Raw genomic sequence first — 17,942 nt, 5'->3', positions numbered from 1 at the left:
TGAAGCAATAGATAGAATGTGTTTTCTTCTAAAGAACTTGATATATACCCACTTTCCTGGTCAAAAGGGGTGGCAAAGTTCATTGTTTGGTGGAGGCTATGCTTATTTTACCTGTTGACAATATTCTTCAACTATACTAGTGCTTGTATATAGCATCATATCATTCATTTAGTCCTTGGATGAAAAGTTTAGAGATGCCAGTAGGCTTTGGATGACCAAACATTATTTCAGAAGGGGTCAATCTATCTCTACTATTTGGAATATTCTAGGTCTTTTTTTTTAACTTTTCATTTTTCTTAAGATTATTTATTTATTTGAGAGAGAGAGAGAGAGAGAGAGAGAGCAAGATCTGGGACGGAGCAGAGGGAAAGGGAGAAGCAGTCTTCCTGCGAGGCAGGGAGCCTGATGCAGGCTGGACTGGATCCCAGGACCCTAGGACCGTGACCTGAGCAAAAGGCAGACACTTAACCAACTGAGCCACCCAGGTTCCCCAGAATATTCCAGATCTTACTAAAGGCCAAAGACAATGCTTCTGGCCATTTAAGTCCAGTAACTTGGCAAATCTTCCTAACATCTTTTTTATGTCTGGATTTTATATTCCACTTGCCCTGATGATTGAGGATGATAGGAGATATGAAATTTTAATGAGTAACCCAAAGTCTTTTAAGCAAGTAAAATGAATTTCTCGGTCTGACTCAATCCATAAAGAAATGCTGAACTGAAGACTCAGCTCAGTTACTGATTTCTTTACTGCTGTTGTCATGTTGGATAGCATCATTCCACCCATTAAACATGCAAACAATGACCAAGTGGTAACAATAGCCTAAGGCTGGGGGCAAATCTATAAAATCTATGTGAAGTTTCACAAAGGGGATTATGGGCCTAGAAGAACTTCCTGGGGTAAGCAGATTTCTTCTAGAAATTTGGTGAGATTTATAAGTAGTACATTGAGAAATAATTTGGTCAGAAATTCTGTGGGTGCCAGAGCAAAAACAATTGTCCTTTAATTCCTTGACTACCCCCTGTTTGCATATATATTTCATTTGGTGGGAAGTAAATGTAAGCCAAAAAATTGAAAAAAAAAATAAAAGGATTGGTATAGGGGCATAGCTAGAGAAAGTCTATATGGTTCAAGAGGTAACCCACCTGGTAAATTGTTTGGCACTCTTGTATCCCAGTGTCCTTTTAAAGATTTGGGGGCATCTGTTTGACTCATAATAGCAGTCAGGGATAATAATAGGGTTAAAACTTGGGTAGGGATGCCTGGGTGGTTCAGCAGTTAAGCATCTGCCTTTCCTTCAGGTCATTATCTTGGAGACTTAGGATGGATTCCCACATCAGGCTCCCTGCATGCAGCCTGCTTCTCCCTCTACCTATGTCTCTGCCTCTCTCTCTGTGCGTCTCTCATGAATAAATAAATAAAATCTTTAAAAAACTTGGGTAGAAGGGGGTACCTGGGTGGCTCAGTGGTTGAGTGTCTGCCTTTGGCTCAGGTAGTGATCCCAGGGTCCTAGAATTGAGTCCCGTATCAGGCTTCCTGAAGGGAGCCTGCTTCTTCCTCTGCCTATGTCTCTACCTCTATCTCTGTGTCTCTCATGAATAAATAAATAAAATTTAAAAAAAAAAGCTTGGGTAGAGAAAGGATAAGGTGGTCCATGTTGGGCTGTATACCTAAGCAGATCTGTTAGTCTTATCACTTTCTAAAGATACAACATCAGTTCTGTAGTATGGCAATTTTAGAAGGGAGGTCTACAGCTTGTAATAGGTTAGCTATTATATGCCCATTAACAGTGGAGTATCTGCAGAAGCTAAGAATTCATGGGATTTCCAAATGGTGTCAATAGTAGGGCAGACTCCAAAAACATATTTGTAGTCTGATGTAATTAGTAACAATTTTCCCTTCCACTAATGTGCAAGCTCTAGTAAGACCTATGCATTTAGCCATTTGGGCTGATTTTTACAGTGGGCAAAGAACATGCCACCAATGTTTTATGTGGAGAAAGTATGGCATAATCAGCTATTATGTTTCCCTGGAAATTTCATTTACAGGAGCCACCACAAAAGTGAAGTCTCGACTGTCCATGAGACTGGCTGGTCAGTCTTGACTTTCTTTGAGACCATATCTGTAGTTGAAAGGCGATCATGGGGAATGGAGTGGGGCTTTACATCATCAAGGAGGGTTAGTAAGAAAGCTGAATTTAAAGTGTTGCAATAAGGGGCGCCTGGGTGGCTCAGTCAGTTAAGTGACTGCCTTCAGCTCAGGTCATGATCCTGGGATCCTGGGATCCTGGGATCCTGGGATCGAGCCCCATGTCTGGCTCCCTGCTCAGCGGGGAGTCTACTTCTCCCTTTCCCTCTGCCCTTCTCCCTACTCATGCTTGTGCTCTCTCTCTCTCTGAAATAAATACACAAGATAATCAGAATTAAGGAGGACTAAAATAAAAGGAGAATTAAATCATAAGCAGGGATTAAAAGACTTAATAAAGATGTCAATTTTTGCCAACTTGGTTTATCAATTCATTCAATCAGCTCAGCAGGTTTCTTGTGAAAATTGTGAAGATAAGTCTAAAATTTATTTGGAAAAATGATGAGTCAGGAATGATCAAGATACTCATAAAGGACAATAAAGGAGGGAAAGTTGCTCTACTAAGTATCAAGGATCATTATAAAGTGACAGTAACTAAGACAATATAGTTTGGCAGAGTAATAGACAAATATATCAATGAAGCAGAATGGATAGTGTAGGAAATGACCATGCTTCATGAACAGTTGATTTACGACCACAGTGGCTCTGGAGAGCAATGGAGAAAGACTTCCCCAAATGATGTTGGCACAACTAGACACTCGTTTGAGAAAAAGTAGAACTTGACCCCATACCTTATATCTCACACAAAAAAACTCATTCCAGATGAATTATACATGCAAATATGAATGAAATATGAAATATGAATGATCATAAAGTCTTCTGGAAGATAATAGAAAAACACACAGTTTCAGAGTAAGAAAATGTTTCTTTAGAAAGATAAAAGTACAGAAATAAGAAACAAATACATAGACTGTATTATCCTGAAATTAGGGACTCCTATTTCTCAAAAGAAACCATAATAGAATGACCGGGAAAGTCACAGAGAGGAAGACACAGCAATGCATGCAATTGATAAAGGAATCTATCTATCTATCTATCTATCTATCTATCTATCTATCTATCTAAAAAGCTATGAATCAATAATAAAAATACTGGAAGAAAAATATTCAAGAGACTTGAAGGGGCACAACACATAATAGCCAAATGGAAAATAAACCTATGAAAACGTGCTCCACCTCAGTAATAATAAAAGAAATGCAAATTGTTTAAAATACAAGTAGATACTCCCCCTCTATCTATCTATCTATCTATCTATCTATCTATCTATCTATATATATATATATATGTATATATATATATACTAAAATAACTAAAAATTAAAAGTTTGAGCTGTTACATTTTGGCAAGGTGTAGAGAGTTACAGAAATGATATACTGTTAATCTGGAATGTAAATTGATAAAATTACTTTGAAAATTTATTTAGGATTATTATATCTAGGATGATGCAGAGATATGGCCAACAGAAATTAGTACATACATATGCCTAAAGGAAAGGTCCTAGAATACCAATCATAGAATTATTTAAATACTAGTGAAAGGGTTCAGAACAATTCTCTCTAAAATGTGCCACTTTGGAAAGTGAGCTATTTTGAGCTCAAGGCAATCAAGACTCCAGCTGCCTCAAGAATACTTTTACTTCTCCCTTAAACTACCAAAAAATATTTAGACAGGATGCCTGGCTCAGAAAGAGAGCCATTCCTAAGAGATAACCTTTTTACCTGAATAACTTATTTGTATGGCAGGCCAAACATCTAATTACCAATTACCTGCTCTTCTCATTGTCCTCTGAATCACTCTCCATCCCTGTGAAGCACCCAGGCTCCTATCCCATCTTTTAGCACAAGAGGACTTGTAAATATCAATTACCTGGCTTGTCCTTGAGTCTCATACTCTTGTAGGGCCCCTGTGCGTTCGTGATTAAATTTTTCTGCTGTTACATTTTTATGTTAATTTGATTAATAGATCAATCAAGGAACTTAGAAGGGTAGAAAGAAATTTTTTTCCTCATCAAGAGTAGAAAACAGGAAACAACCCATATCTATCGATATTCCCTATTCATGCAAGAAAACACCAGATAGTAATGAAAAGTAATTATAGCTACATATAACAGCATGCATAAAACTCACCCACTTGTTGTTGGCTATGAGCTTTAGATATGTTGAAGGAAACTAGACACAGAAGAACACTTATTACCTATTTCCATTAATAAGAGCTTCAAAAACAAACCTCAAACATCAATTTTAGAAATTATAAAAACAAATATCTCTGTTTTTCTTGGGATAATGAAAGGGGTAGAGATAAAGAAAGGACAAAAGGGTGTCTTTTTTGGTGCCAGGAATGTTCTGCTTTTTGATTTGGGTAGAGGTTTCATAGATATTTGCCTTGTAAAAAATCATTAAACTTACATTTATGTCTTGTGCAGTTTTCTGTATGTTGGCTGCAAATTATTAAATATATTTAATTAATATTAAGTAATACAGTCCTGTGTTCATTGCAAGTTATTAAACACATATAACATATATAAAATAGGATATATTAAGTAATATGTAAAATATACAATATGTTAATATTCAGTACATTGGTATGTTAAATATTAATAGCATACTGATGTTATATTATTTATAATAGTATATGTCAAGAAAAATGTGACCTTCAGGTTTCAAAAACTAGAAGTTTTGAAGTATGTTTTAATAGTATAGGCTTTAGCATACACAAAGTGCTTTAGTATATTTGTACCTTTTGCCTAACACATGTACAAGCATTTTTACGTGTATTGTTTTAATTAGATTTATCATGTACCATAAAAGATATTGAGAAACATGGTGGGTGAAATCTTATCAGGGTTTAAGTTCTTCTTTGCAGGAAATGTTGTTATTCTTTATAGACATTTCCTTTCATAACTAGAAAAAAATGTAAAAGGTGTTGTTGAGAGGATAGTGCTACTACTGCTCTTATTCATGAATCTGAGAAGGAGGCATTACTGAAACCAAGCATCATTACCACACACACAGAAGAACCAAGACATCTTTTTCATGTCTTTTTACAATGAGCTACTTAAAAAAAAGTGCATTCTTCTTTGGAGAAATGTCTATTTAAGTCTTTTGCCCATTTTAAAATTATGTTATTACTATTATTTTTTTTGCTATTGAATTTTAAGAATTTTTATGTAATTTGCAAATTAACTGTTTATCTAGATAGATGGTATGTAGACATTTTCTCTCATTCAGAGGTTGCCTTTGTATCGTGCCATTACCTCTGATGTGCAGAAGCATCTTTTTTGATGCAATCTCGAACTTAACCTGTTTTTCCTTTTGCTGCCTGTGCTTTTGGTGTCATTTGAGAAATCATTATGGAGACCAATGTCAAGAAGATTTTCCTCTGCCTTTTTTTTTATTTTTATAGTTTTGGATCTTACTTCAAATTCTTTAATCTATTCTGAACTAACTTTTAATGTATGGTGAAAAATAAGGATTCCATTTCATTCCTAGGGATGTGGCTATCCAGTTTTTCCAATACTATTTATTCAAGAGACTATTCTTTGTCCACTGTGTATTCTCGATACCAAAGATCATTTGACTGTATATGCGTGGTTCTTTTCCCCTCCCTGGGCTCTCTATTTAGTTCTATTGGTCTATCTGTCAATTTTCATGCCAGCACCATACTGTTTTGATTACTGAGGCTTTATAATATATTTTGAAAGCAGGAAGTGTGAAGCATCAAGCTTTGTTCTTGCTCAAGATTACTTTGCCTATTTGGGGTCTTCTGTGGTTCCACACAAATTTTAGGATTTTTTTCTTCTATTTCTGTACAATATGTCTTTAGGATTTTGATAAGGATTACACTGAACTTGTAGATTGTTTTGGGTTGTATGGACCTTTTGACAACATTAATTCTTCCAATCCATGAATACAGAATATATTAGTATGTACTATAATTTCTTTCATCAGTGTTTTCAAATTTTCAATGTTTAAGTTGTCCACTTTGGTTAGGTTTATTTCCAAGTTTTATATTATTTTTGGAACTGGGTTTTTTTTTAAATTTCTTTTTGTTTGTTGTGGGTGTATAGAAATGCAAGAGATATTTGTATGTTGATTTTTGTATCGTAGAACTTTACTGAATTCATTAAGAGGTTAGATCTTTTGTTGTAATCTTGAAACACGAACAAAACCCAAGAGAACACAAGGTAACTTTGGGAGGTGATGGATAGGTTTATCACCTTGATTGTGGTGATGGTAGCATGAGTATATGCATGGACTGAACTCACCAAATTGTATCGATTAATCATGTGCAGGTTTTTTTTTTTTTTGTATACTATTTATACCTCAAATAAATCTGGAACAAGAAACAAACTAAACCATAAAGATACATGTTAGGTATTATCATTTGCCCTGTAGATCATGTCCTTGGTTTGTACTTGGAGCAGAATTAGATGTGATATCTTTATAAGAAAATACATAAACTTGATTATACTACCCACGCGCTTTAAACTGTGTTTAAAAAGGAAAACAAAACTACATTTTTTTTTCAGGTTAAACACGTCTTTTGGACCAAGAAACAAAATGAAACAAAACGGCAGTAATTTTATCCAGCCACTAGATGACACTGCAGCTTGCGAATGCCCATAACATTGGGGGAATTTGACATTCCTTCAGGGTAGAGGAGATTCTTGAAACACAGCTTATTTTATTTCTTTCCTTTATTGACGTATAGTTGATGCAGAAGGTTACATTAGTTTTGGGTGTACAACATAGTGATTTGACAACTCAATACGTTATGCTCTGCTCACCACAAGTGTAGCTACCATCTGTCACCACACAGTGCTAGCACAATACCATTGACTGCATCCCCTGTGCGGCGCCTTCCATCCTGGTGACTTGTCCATTCCGTAACTGGAAGCCGGTAGCCCCTACTCTCCTTCTCCTGTTTTGCCCACCCCACCATCCCCTCTCTTCAGCAACCATCAGTTTGTTTTCTGTATTTATGGGTCTGTTTCAAAGCAAATTAATTGTTCATATTTATGAATGGTCACCAGAAAATAGAGTTGGACTTTAAATAATAAGATTACTACTTTAATGATACCATATTTAGGCTTATTTAAAATATAAATTTTTTTTCTTATACAATACCTTGAAACTATAAAGAAACATAAAGAAGAAAAGAAATGTTATCTTTACTCCTATTCCTCAGGGAAAACCATGGTGTTTACGTTTGTGATTTTCTCTCTTTAAGCATATAAAAACTCAAAGCATATGTATTTCTATTTAATATTTGAAAGGATGGAGGCTTACTGGCTGTATTATTTTGCCTGGCTTAATAATAATAGTGTGCATATTCCCCTATATACCTAATATTCTCTTTTATTGTTATCTTTCATTGTTGCCATATTATTTCATCATGTGGTAGAATCATACTCACTTAACCAAATCTTTAATTTTGGACCATTAAGTGATTTCCAATTTATCACCAGTAAAAATAACTCTTTAATAAACATTTTTGTGATTATGTCTTGAACATCAGAGATTATTCCTGGAAAGTCCTCCATCCTCCTCCCAAAAGTGTCACATCAAAAGAAACATGGAATCTTTTTAGGGTTTTTGATCAGTATTTAAAAACTGTATTCCAAAGGTTTCTCTAGAATTTTATTAGCATTTTAATCTCAGCTATGATAGATTTTCATGTATTAAAATCCAGTCAAAATTATGAAAACTGGGAACAAGATTAGAAAGAAAATTTCTGTATTACTATCACAAAAATTTTGAATCAATTCAATATTCATTGCAGGATCTAATATTTCAATGGCATTCAATCATTTTAAAAATATTTCTAATTTTATCGAATCCCTATATTTATGTGAAATAACCAGTTGAACTGTTACCTTTTTCAGAGGAGGGAATTGCCATTATATTGTAAAAGCCAAATAAAATACAGGTAACTGGTAGTTACCTTCACTACATATTAACATAATTATCTAAGGTGAATATAGCCTAAAATTCAACAATTTAAAAATTAGCCAAAGCTTGAACATAGGAGCAAATCAAGTGATATATCTGGAATATACTTCCACAGCACACTACACTTTTCCTACTATATACTTCATCACTACCATAATATAATTGTTTACTTTATTGTTTGTTTTACAAATAGCCCCTTCAAAAAGAAAGACAAGGCTATGTAGAAATACACATATCGTGTAAAAATGCTGCTTTATGCCAATACTAGAAATTTAATGACATAATGTTCCCATTTATAAGAATCATCACTAAAAGTTAACATGTCACTTTGAGCCAGGTTCTATTCTAAGTTCATTTCCATATATTAACTAATTTAATTTCTACCCAATTTTGAGTAAATTTCTAACTAATGCTAACTAAAACAGCTGGGCAAATAGGGAATGGCAGAGATGAAACAGGCAATATTTCTCTTGTTTTCCGGCCTTTAGCGACACTTTCCACTTACACATTTCATAACACATGAATCACAAGACATTGCTTTCTAACGTGACTCAGGAGCACATTGTTGTCATTCATGATAGGATACTAGAGTCTGAAGGCCATTTGTTTCATGTTACAGCTGTGGGAATTGAAGGACACAGAGATGAGGAAACCTCTATATTTTTTATCACTAAGCAATATCTGGAATCAACATTTCTTTTCAATATGCCATACTAATGATAATAATATAGAGATATCAGAATAGCATTCAGAGAAGCATTTGGAAAAGAATAATGTGAAATATACTTTAGCTTTCAGGGAAGAATATTGTGAAACACATTCATAGAATAATTGTGAAGGGAACCGAATTTTTCCTGACTGAAGTTCTAGAGATTAACGTAGCACCTTGTTTCTTCGTCATGGATTACTCTGTGTAAATAGCTAAAATAAGTCTGGCACTTCAGAATTGAACAAGATGCTTTCAGAGCATCAGTTATGAGGACCTGCTATTTTTTTATTGGAAAGAAGATGAGCTTTATAAACACAACCTCTCAAAATGCATCTAGGGGTCTCCTAGTTTCTCTATGCCTCTTTAGTATAAGGGGGGTGAATCATTACAGAAAGGAAGAAAATAGTAGAGTCAAAATTTTTTTAAATGACATATATTCCTTCCAAGTCAATTAGAATATTTACTAGCATCTGCCATACAGAAAAAAAGTATAGCCCTTTGGAAACACATATGAAAATGATTCAAAAAGCACCAACTGTTTTAAAGATAAGGTTTTAGTACAGATAAGTTTAAAAAATGCTATAGTATTCTGTTTTCTGATTTCTAGTGTGTTATGTAATTTTTAGTGTATTTTGAAGGAATGAACACTTCTTAGAAACCATTTTGTTGATTCTTTTATTTTAACACACATAAAATCAGCCTATAATGGCACTGAATACAAAAGACAGAGAAACACTATTGCACTCAGAAAATACTTCATAAGAAGCATTGCACATGATAGAATTGATTGAAAAAGGTACACATTGATAGTCAGATAAGACTATTATTACTCCAAGTTTGAACAGAAGTTTTCCTGACAGGAATTTACAACATCACATATTGCACATTTTCAAATATTTTTATCTGTTTCACAAATATTCCTTATATCTTTTGCTTTTGTCTGTATCTCCGTAAAATGCTACATAAAGAAGCACTAAATGTCCATGCTACCAGTTAAACTTTTTAATGTTTACATTCGGTTTTTAATATCACCATTTAACATCTTCAAACAGTGCAAATACACACTCAGTTTTGGTAGTCATTCAACAATAAATAATACCTTTAAGCCTAGTTATTTTATTATTTCTAAGTTCTATGAAATATAAAGTGCATCTTCTCCTTGGATGTAATGAGCAGTCAACCTGTGACTTTTTCAGCTCCTGGCAGGAGTGTTCCACAATGCAGATATTCCCGGAAATTCTCTTCCTTTTTTCCCATAGTCTTGTTTTGAAGGTTTCCAAAATAAGACATATTTTTTTCACAGTCTTTGTGGAAAATATCTGACCATAGAGCGACATCCATCAACACAAATTTCTTTGAGTTCCATATTATAATAGTCTGTAAGCAAATATGTTTCCTCCTTATTTGGAGGATTTGCTACATATCCAGTGTAAATTATTTTCACACGCTGTACTGCTGACCTCTGTACTATTCATAAATGTACAGTTCTCAAATCCAGTAAGGTTGAGCCTGTCAGACAATAAATAAATTTAGAATTCTTTTCTGTTCATCATTTCCATTCAGTTACATTAGAATGAACTTTGCAATGGTAGCCTCTGAATGTTTTGCTTAATAAGTGATAATGAAGCAAGTCAGCTGGTCAAGTAACCATAAACTAATTTGTTGATACTACTAATCAGTAGGTGAGAATGGAAAGAAAGGATATGTGGAAGGAAGATACAAATCTAAGGGAAAGAGTTCCATTTATTTGGTTGGCATACCACCAGAGGAGTGACTCTTGGGTTACTTCTGAGTTAACAAACCCCTGGAGAAACAATTTTCAGAAAGTATACACAATCAACCATCATACATACAATTTTAGAGGGCTTACAGCTCCTGAAGCCAATTTACATGTATAGTACCATAAGACACATATTAAAAATTTCTTTTCTAGCAACTTGAATTTATTTTCCATATCAGTAATTATCATAAAACTATTTAGACAGCTAGAAATTTATTCAATTCTGAGTTTTCAGGTGGTAAGGTTAACACTAAATTTCAGGACATAAAATATCCTTCAAATGTTAAAATGTAAATCGATTACAGGTAATAAAATTAAAGTCAACATTTCCGATTTTGGGACAAGCTTTCTATTAGGTTCATAGAAGCTTCTAATTTGCTATTAGATATTTTATGCTGCATCTCTGTGGGGATGAGAACTGGGAAAGAGTAAAAAGGAATTTTTCTAAAAAATCAGCCTCTCAGGAGAAATATATATGAGATTGGAAATGTTGGATTTTTCTTTTTGCATCATAATAACTATTTCTGGAATATTTCTGAAACTATTATTCACACTAAAATGCGCTGAGATAAAATTACTAGAAGCATTTATTGTATGACTTCCAAGTAGATAAAAAGAAAAAAAATGGCAATATCAAAATATCAAACCCTTCTTTAAAAAACCCAATATCAAAACCCTTCTTTAAAAAATTTGAAAGAGCATAAGCATACAAAACAGATTGGTAAAGCTCTGCTCATCAAGGGCACAACCATCATATACAATAGTGCTTTGAAAGGAAAATGGCTTCCCTGACCTGCCATTCTGGGGAAGATAAAGACACATCTTGAAACTTACCAGTTGCTAAATTCTCTGCCATTTGACCATTTCCATGTCTGACCATCTTCATTTTTCAGACCAATCCAATGTTTAACTCTACCCACATATCGTTTTAAAAAAATCTTGAGGAAAGCACAAAGGAGATGCATGTTAAACAACCCTTCTGGGTGAGTATATAATTAATTATATTATATTATATTATAAATAATTTAAATATTAATTATATAAATCAATCCTATTTCTCAGAAGCTGCAGTTTAAGAAATGATAGCTAAGCTGATCACTTATTAGCTCTATTTAGGAGCAGTTCATTTGGATTTTTGGCCTTTGATCTTAAATGATCAAATCAAATTTACAAGATTAAATTGAACCCTGATTGTGACCTCAGACTGATCATATGGCTTTTTGTGACTAAATTTTCCTGCAAGGGAGATAGGCATAATGTCTTAACTCAGAAGGAAACAGAAAGAAATCACAGATTATCTATATTAAAAAATAGCAATATTTTTATGAAATTGTTTTGGAATACTATCTTACCATGTCCTTTTCAGAATCAATGAACGCAAGAGTAGCACCCTGTTTGTAGCAAAATTTTTGGGCCAGTGTCCAGTTCTTCATTTCAGTAGAAATAAAGTAGCATTTCCTCTGGTATCCAATCCAATCATCAGAGCATGAATAAACATGGCTATTTGGTGGCACTAGGGACATATCTGGATCTGGACAATTGTATTGGCCCACTGTGAACAGGAAAGTGATTAGTTTTAGTAACAAAAGAAACTAAATACACACAGTGTGCAAATTAGTTCAGGGGATGCTGTGCAGTGTTAGGTGACAATGCCAAGGATGAAAGATAAGGAGCAAATTCTGGGAAGAGCAAGAAGGCAGGCTCTCACCTTATCTAATTTCTTGTTGTGCCTAATCATTATTGTTAGGATATAAGAAATAAGAGGGAATTTCTTGGGCCATTATATCGGAAAGAGATGGGGAAATAGAAAATCTTTCAAGTAGTCTTTGGACTAGACAGGGGACAGAGCATTATAAATTCAAATGCAAGCAGTATAACACTATATTGGGAGATAAAGGACAGAATAATTTGCAGGGAAGTAATTCAGAATATGGAAAGATCTCTGGCTGAAGATGTTTTATAAAATCATAAAATTTCATGTTTTTAAACACAAATATATCTTGGTATTGCTGTATGTTTTGAAAAACATATCATAATCAACTCTTTGGGAGATTCTAGATATATTTTAAATTATTCAAAACCACCATTTGTGGCCTTGGAGATAAAAGACAAAAGACTAATCAAATCCTGATTAATCTATAGCTTAGATAATATTTTTTTTTTCTGTTAACAATGAATGTGAAGCCCACATTTTTCCCCTAATTAAATGATTATTTATTTAGAATCCAAATCAGCCCCTTTCATTTCAGAGTATAAAATCTGCTCAAATGTAATTTTCTTCTACAATAATTTATAAAACACAGACATTTTCAATACTTGTAAAGAAGCGCTGGAGAACTCAGAAAGTACTGCATTGATCATTTAAGGAATATGGAATTATATTTAGTATTTTTAAAGAAATCAACCATGTATAAAAATTGGGATTATTCAAAATTAATCAGAATTTCTCACTAATTAGACCAAGTAATCCCTGTTGATTTCAGCTGGACATGAATGCTAACAGTAGAGACTAAATGAACTCATGAAGTACAGACTCACCTGATAAAGCAATGAGAGCTATGATTAAAACAGTGATGAGGACCACATTCACAACAGCACATGGGATAGGAACTTGAAGGGATCCTTCATGCTGTGTTGCAAAATGAGGGCTGGCAGCCTGATCTGAAGAGAGAAAGTTGATAATGAATTCAAGCCGACTGTAGAAGTAAGAAAGAGACATTCGATATTCTTCTGAGGCATTTACACTTTAATGCCTCCTTATGTTCTTATATTAAATTTATGTTAATTACCCCCAAGTATTGAGTGAATTAAGATAGTGAAACAATCCAGAAATAATAATGAGATCATAAAATATCTCCTCAATCCATGCACTTAGCAGCTACAAAAATTCTAAATATATCATAATTTTATTGTTTGAATCACAAGAACATTTATTAAATATCTGATTATCCTAGAAGACATATAAAATGGGACAACCTAAGCACAATACTTTAAGCACTCTGTAGTAAGAGAGATGACATATAGGCAATAGATGTGGATAATGAATTAAAAAATACTGAATTGATATATAAATAGCTACAACTAGCATGACAGAAAATTTTTAAAAAGATTGATTTTTTGGGGGTAAAGTTGTTACAGATATGAAGCAATTGAAATTTTCATATACTACTCATGGGAGAGTAATATAGAAAAATAATTTGAAAAAGCCTTTTTTATACAATTAAATATATACCTATCCTACGTTCCAGCAATTTGACTTGTATAAAACAAGAATGTTCATAGCAGCTTTATTCTTAAGACACAAATCTTAGACATAACCCACATATCCACCAACAAGAATAAGGACAAACAAATTATGGTAATCTGATCACTGTTTAGCAATTAAAAAAACTAATAAATGCAACAAAATGCATGAATCTCAAAAAAAAAGTTGAGTAAAGATAATGCAGCTACACTATATGCTATATATTTCCATTTATATGACATTCAAGAATAGCCAAAAAATAAGTGAAATTTGTCAGACTGAGAAAGGCAAATAAATACCATATGATTTTGTTCACATGTGGAATCTAAAAACAAAAACAATGAAGGAACAAACAACAAACAGAATCAGACCTACAAATACAGAGAACAAAATGATTGTTGCCACAGGGGAGGAGGATGGGAGTATGGGTGAAGGAGGATGGAAGATACAGGCTTCCCGTTACGGAATGAATAAATCACAGGGATGAAAGGCGTTGCATAGGGATTATAGTCAGTGATACTATAGTAGTGTTGTAAAATGACAGTAGTGACACTTGTGGTGAGCATAGCATAACATAAGGGGATGTAGCATTTCTATGTTGTACACTTGAAAATATTGTAACTATATGTGTTAACAATACTCAAAAAAAAAAGAAAGAATATTTGAACTAAACTATGGTGACAGAAATCAGAAAAGTAATTGCTTTTAAGTGTGTAGGAAAAGTAATTTGACCAGAAAGAAACACAGGGAACTTTCAAAATTTCAAATGTTGATTGGAGTTCTTATAATTCATAACTGCATACTTATGATTTATGCATCCATTATATGTAAATTATACCTCAATTAAAAATGATATATGAATGAAAAGTTAAATATTTGAATTTTTCAAGAGAAGTTAAAATGATAGAAGAAATATAACAATATTAAACAACAAATGTTAGGCGAAAGTTATTTCATTTACCTTCCATATAATGCTGAAACAAAGTAAAAATTTGATTTCACCAATAAGAAATATTTTTTGTGGAATATGAATATGATGTGAATGATGATTCTTTGTTTATAAAAAACGAGAAGAATATCTGATTTAGAATACAAATAAATAATGGTGAAGGAGGGAAGGGGATTTTGTGACCAGTCTGAATTTGATTTTGTTAGGATGAGCTCTCAAGATTTTTAAAAATTTGTCCTCACAAGACATATATAGTTCCTTATTATGTTCTCAAAAATTGAAATGTAAAAGGCCATGAATGATATTAGGATTTACCATGCAAAATGGCCTCAAATGCAAACATATTCTTGTATTTCTGTTCCTTGAAACATTTCTCTAAAGTTAAACTGAACAAAGAGAGCGCAAAAAAATTGCACTCTTTACTGGTTATCAAATCAGTTTTTGCTTCTAGGAATTGTTTTTCCCAGCCTAGGTCTGCATTCTGGTTTTGCAAGAGAAGACTTTACTTTGCTTCTGAACAGTTCTTTTTCTTGCAGCTTCTCAAAGCAAATCTTCCTTTTCTCACCAGTATACAACTATCACCGGAAGCAGCCCTTTGTAGATAGTGTAGCAAGTTCAGGGCTGTCTGTCTAGTTTCACTTCTCTCCATGTGAGGGTCAATCATGCTGCTTAGACTCAGTGCAGTACCAGTTCTATTTCCTCAGCAAACACTAACTCATCCAGATAGTTCATGGACTCAGAGCCACCTCAGTCTATTGGTTTACCCAGTGGGCAAACTGGAGATGATTCTCAGACTGTACATTTGTTTTCCATTAGTGAGGGCTATTGTTACTCACAGTTTGAAATATCACCTAGGTGACAAAACACTCCCCCAACAGCATACTTCCGCTCTGATTATGGGCCTTGTTCATTACTGAAGAAACTGAAAATAAATCCACAATTATATATTGAGTCATCCAAAGGTGATGCCCAAGGATTGTTTATACTAATAAAGCAACCACAAGGGCAGCATAAACTAAACATTCAACAGAATATTGGATGAGCTCAGAAAAAGTTGAGGATTACTGAATTAGGTCCTTCTTCTTTTAACTATGCTTTTTACTTATTGAGTTGTTTTATTATTATATACATTTCTTCTTTTCAGCAGCTCAACTGGGCCATAGAAGTATGGTTACCTAGCTACCAGAAATCTGTGTGGCTTGCACTTGTTATCCACACTAGATTTTGTGTTCTTAGGTGAAAGATGGGTTTATCAGAAAAGATTGATGTCTTTTTAGCATAAACCAGTCTAATGGAAATACACTCAGAAAACAATTCCTTCCTCCAGATTGTTCAGCTCTGCTGTTCATAACATATCGCTTTATCACTGGATAACTTTGCTTGTAAGTAAACTGTCTCTCCTATATACAAGTGTTTTGGAATACCTCAATTAGAGAAGAAGATTGATAAATGGAACAAATCAAGAAAACCTCACAGAAGCGCATTATAGGATAAACAATGGGAGCATTCAAGTAATAGGAAATAAGTCTGTGGACAGAACAGATGAAGAGAAGAGAGGAAAGGTAAGTAGCTAAGATGATCATATTTTGATGAATTTTGATGAAAACAAAAGAAAGGAAGAACCATGTATGATTCTCGTAGAATTTGAAGCCAGTGATTTAAAGGGTGAAATGGAATGATGAAATGAAAAGTTCCGTGGAGAGTACAGAAGCAGAAGTTTGTACTTTCAATAATTTTCCTGACATTCTCCTCAGAAATTACCCCTGAACTGGTAAGTGTTCAGATATATGTATGGCTATTCTCTCAAAAATTGGAAGCAATTTTCATTCTCGGCAACTGGAGGATGCTGTCATGAGAACACAAGATGAAGCAAACAGAAAGCATTCAGAGACACAAGGTGAAGGCAGTAAAGAATGTACTTGGTTATGGGGAAAACAGAATTGTTCTAAAAAGAGGCAGATGCTTTCTGGAGCATGTACGGATGGATACGGAAAATGGCGGCGAATGCCCTGGGCCAGTGCAGGGAGTTTTCTAATTAAATCTGAAGAATTGATGTGATATAAACTGAAACAAAGAAAGAGATATCTAAAGATCTTCAGAAATCCATATTTGTGGCTTCCTCCCATGTCTCAGGTATCCTATCTTTTCATAGATAGGTATTTACTTATCCCCATATTCTCCTTTACCTGCACTAAAGTAAAATGTAATCAAGTGTTTCTAAAGACAAAGACTTATTTTTTAAACTACTGTTATATATCAGATGATAGATAGATAGAAGACAGATAGTTGAAAGAGAAAGAGAGAGAGAGTGGAGCAGGGCAGCGGGGGGTGTAGGGGGAGACCGCTTTGTTACCAGTATATGACAAATAAGGTCTGACTTACTTTGTTGTCCTCTCTCCGGATGCAAGGAGCTATTCTCTGTTATGCAACCATCTTCAGAATTCATCATTGTTCTAGTCAAGATTCCCTGGTTAATCCCAGGTCAAGCCAATCTACAGCACAAGTCTCTGCTGGAGCTCTTGTTCAGTCTCTGACTCTGTGAGATATCTCAGCATTTATATTCAGTTATATTGTCTCCACCCCCTTCCTCTTGCCTCCTAACCACTCAACTACATCAGTTCTCTTTAATGTATGCTCCATCGGCCCGATTTACAATGTGTTATTGTGGTAAGCTGCGGGTTTTCCCTGTTGTCTGAAATGTGCTTTCTCACAACTGTACGTGTAGAATGAAGAGACAAGCTGGATTTTCCCAGAATCTGAGACATCTATATCGAAATTTGTGAAAAACACAAATAGTTTAGAAGGCAGCATAATTACACAAAGAATTAAAAGTTAAGGATTCCTATCTTTGAGGTGTAAGTAATTGGAGAATAATATTTCCCTTGAAATCTCACTCATTTTTAAAATTATCAACTAATATTTATTGAGCATGCACTATGGACAGGACACTGCTTGGTGCCAGAGGACTTTTTAAAAAAGATTTTTATTTGTATATTTGAGAGAGAGAGAGAGAGAGAGGGAGAGAGAAGAGGAGGAGAGGGAGAAGCAGGATCCCTGCTGAGCAGGGACCCCTCCCCCCCATCTGGGGCTCAGTCCCAGGACTCTGAGATCATGACCTGAGCAGAAGTAAGACACTTAACTAACTAAGCCAACCGGGTGCCCC

General features: G+C 34.3%; 1 protein-coding gene across 2 annotated transcripts; it reads right to left on the bottom strand.

Annotated features, from left to right (window-relative positions):
• Positions 1 to 9,467: 9,467 nt before the first annotated feature.
• Positions 9,468 to 17,311, bottom strand: CD69 (CD69 molecule). Of its 2 annotated transcripts, none has more exons than XM_072766045.1 (5): positions 17,162 to 17,311; positions 13,125 to 15,701; positions 11,939 to 12,138; positions 11,421 to 11,524; positions 9,468 to 10,315 (listed from the first exon to the last, which is right to left on the bottom strand). In XM_072766045.1, the coding sequence occupies exons 2-5, from the start codon at positions 13,303 to 13,305 to the stop codon at positions 10,207 to 10,209; spliced, it is 594 nt and encodes a 197-aa protein (XP_072622146.1). In that variant the 5' UTR covers positions 13,306 to 15,701; positions 17,162 to 17,311; the 3' UTR covers positions 9,468 to 10,206. The 2 variants fall into 2 exon arrangements, with proteins under 2 accessions (XP_072622146.1, XP_025851018.1); XM_025995233.2 differs by having other exon boundaries at positions 13,125 to 13,247.
• Positions 17,312 to 17,942: the final 631 nt, after the last annotated feature.

This window comes from Vulpes vulpes, chromosome 8, assembly GCF_048418805.1.
Source record: "Vulpes vulpes isolate BD-2025 chromosome 8, VulVul3, whole genome shotgun sequence".
In the NCBI taxonomy this organism is placed as follows: domain Eukaryota; kingdom Metazoa; phylum Chordata; class Mammalia; order Carnivora; family Canidae; genus Vulpes; species Vulpes vulpes.
The sequence above is the reverse complement of the archived record's forward strand: the minus strand, read 5'-3'. Positions and strand labels throughout refer to the sequence as shown.

Coding starts and splice junctions, on each gene's coding strand:
- CD69 (XM_025995233.2), bottom strand. CDS start 17,228: ATGATGAATTCTGAAGATGGTTGCATAACAGAGAATAGCTCCTTGCAT. Junction 13,248..17,161: donor TCCGGAGAGAGGACAACAAA/GTAAGTCAGACC, acceptor TTCTCTCTTCAG/ATCAGGCTGCCAGCCCTCAT. Junction 10,316..11,420: donor GGCAGAGAATTTAGCAACTG/GTAAGTTTCAAG, acceptor ATTGTCTGACAG/GCTCAACCTTACTGGATTTG.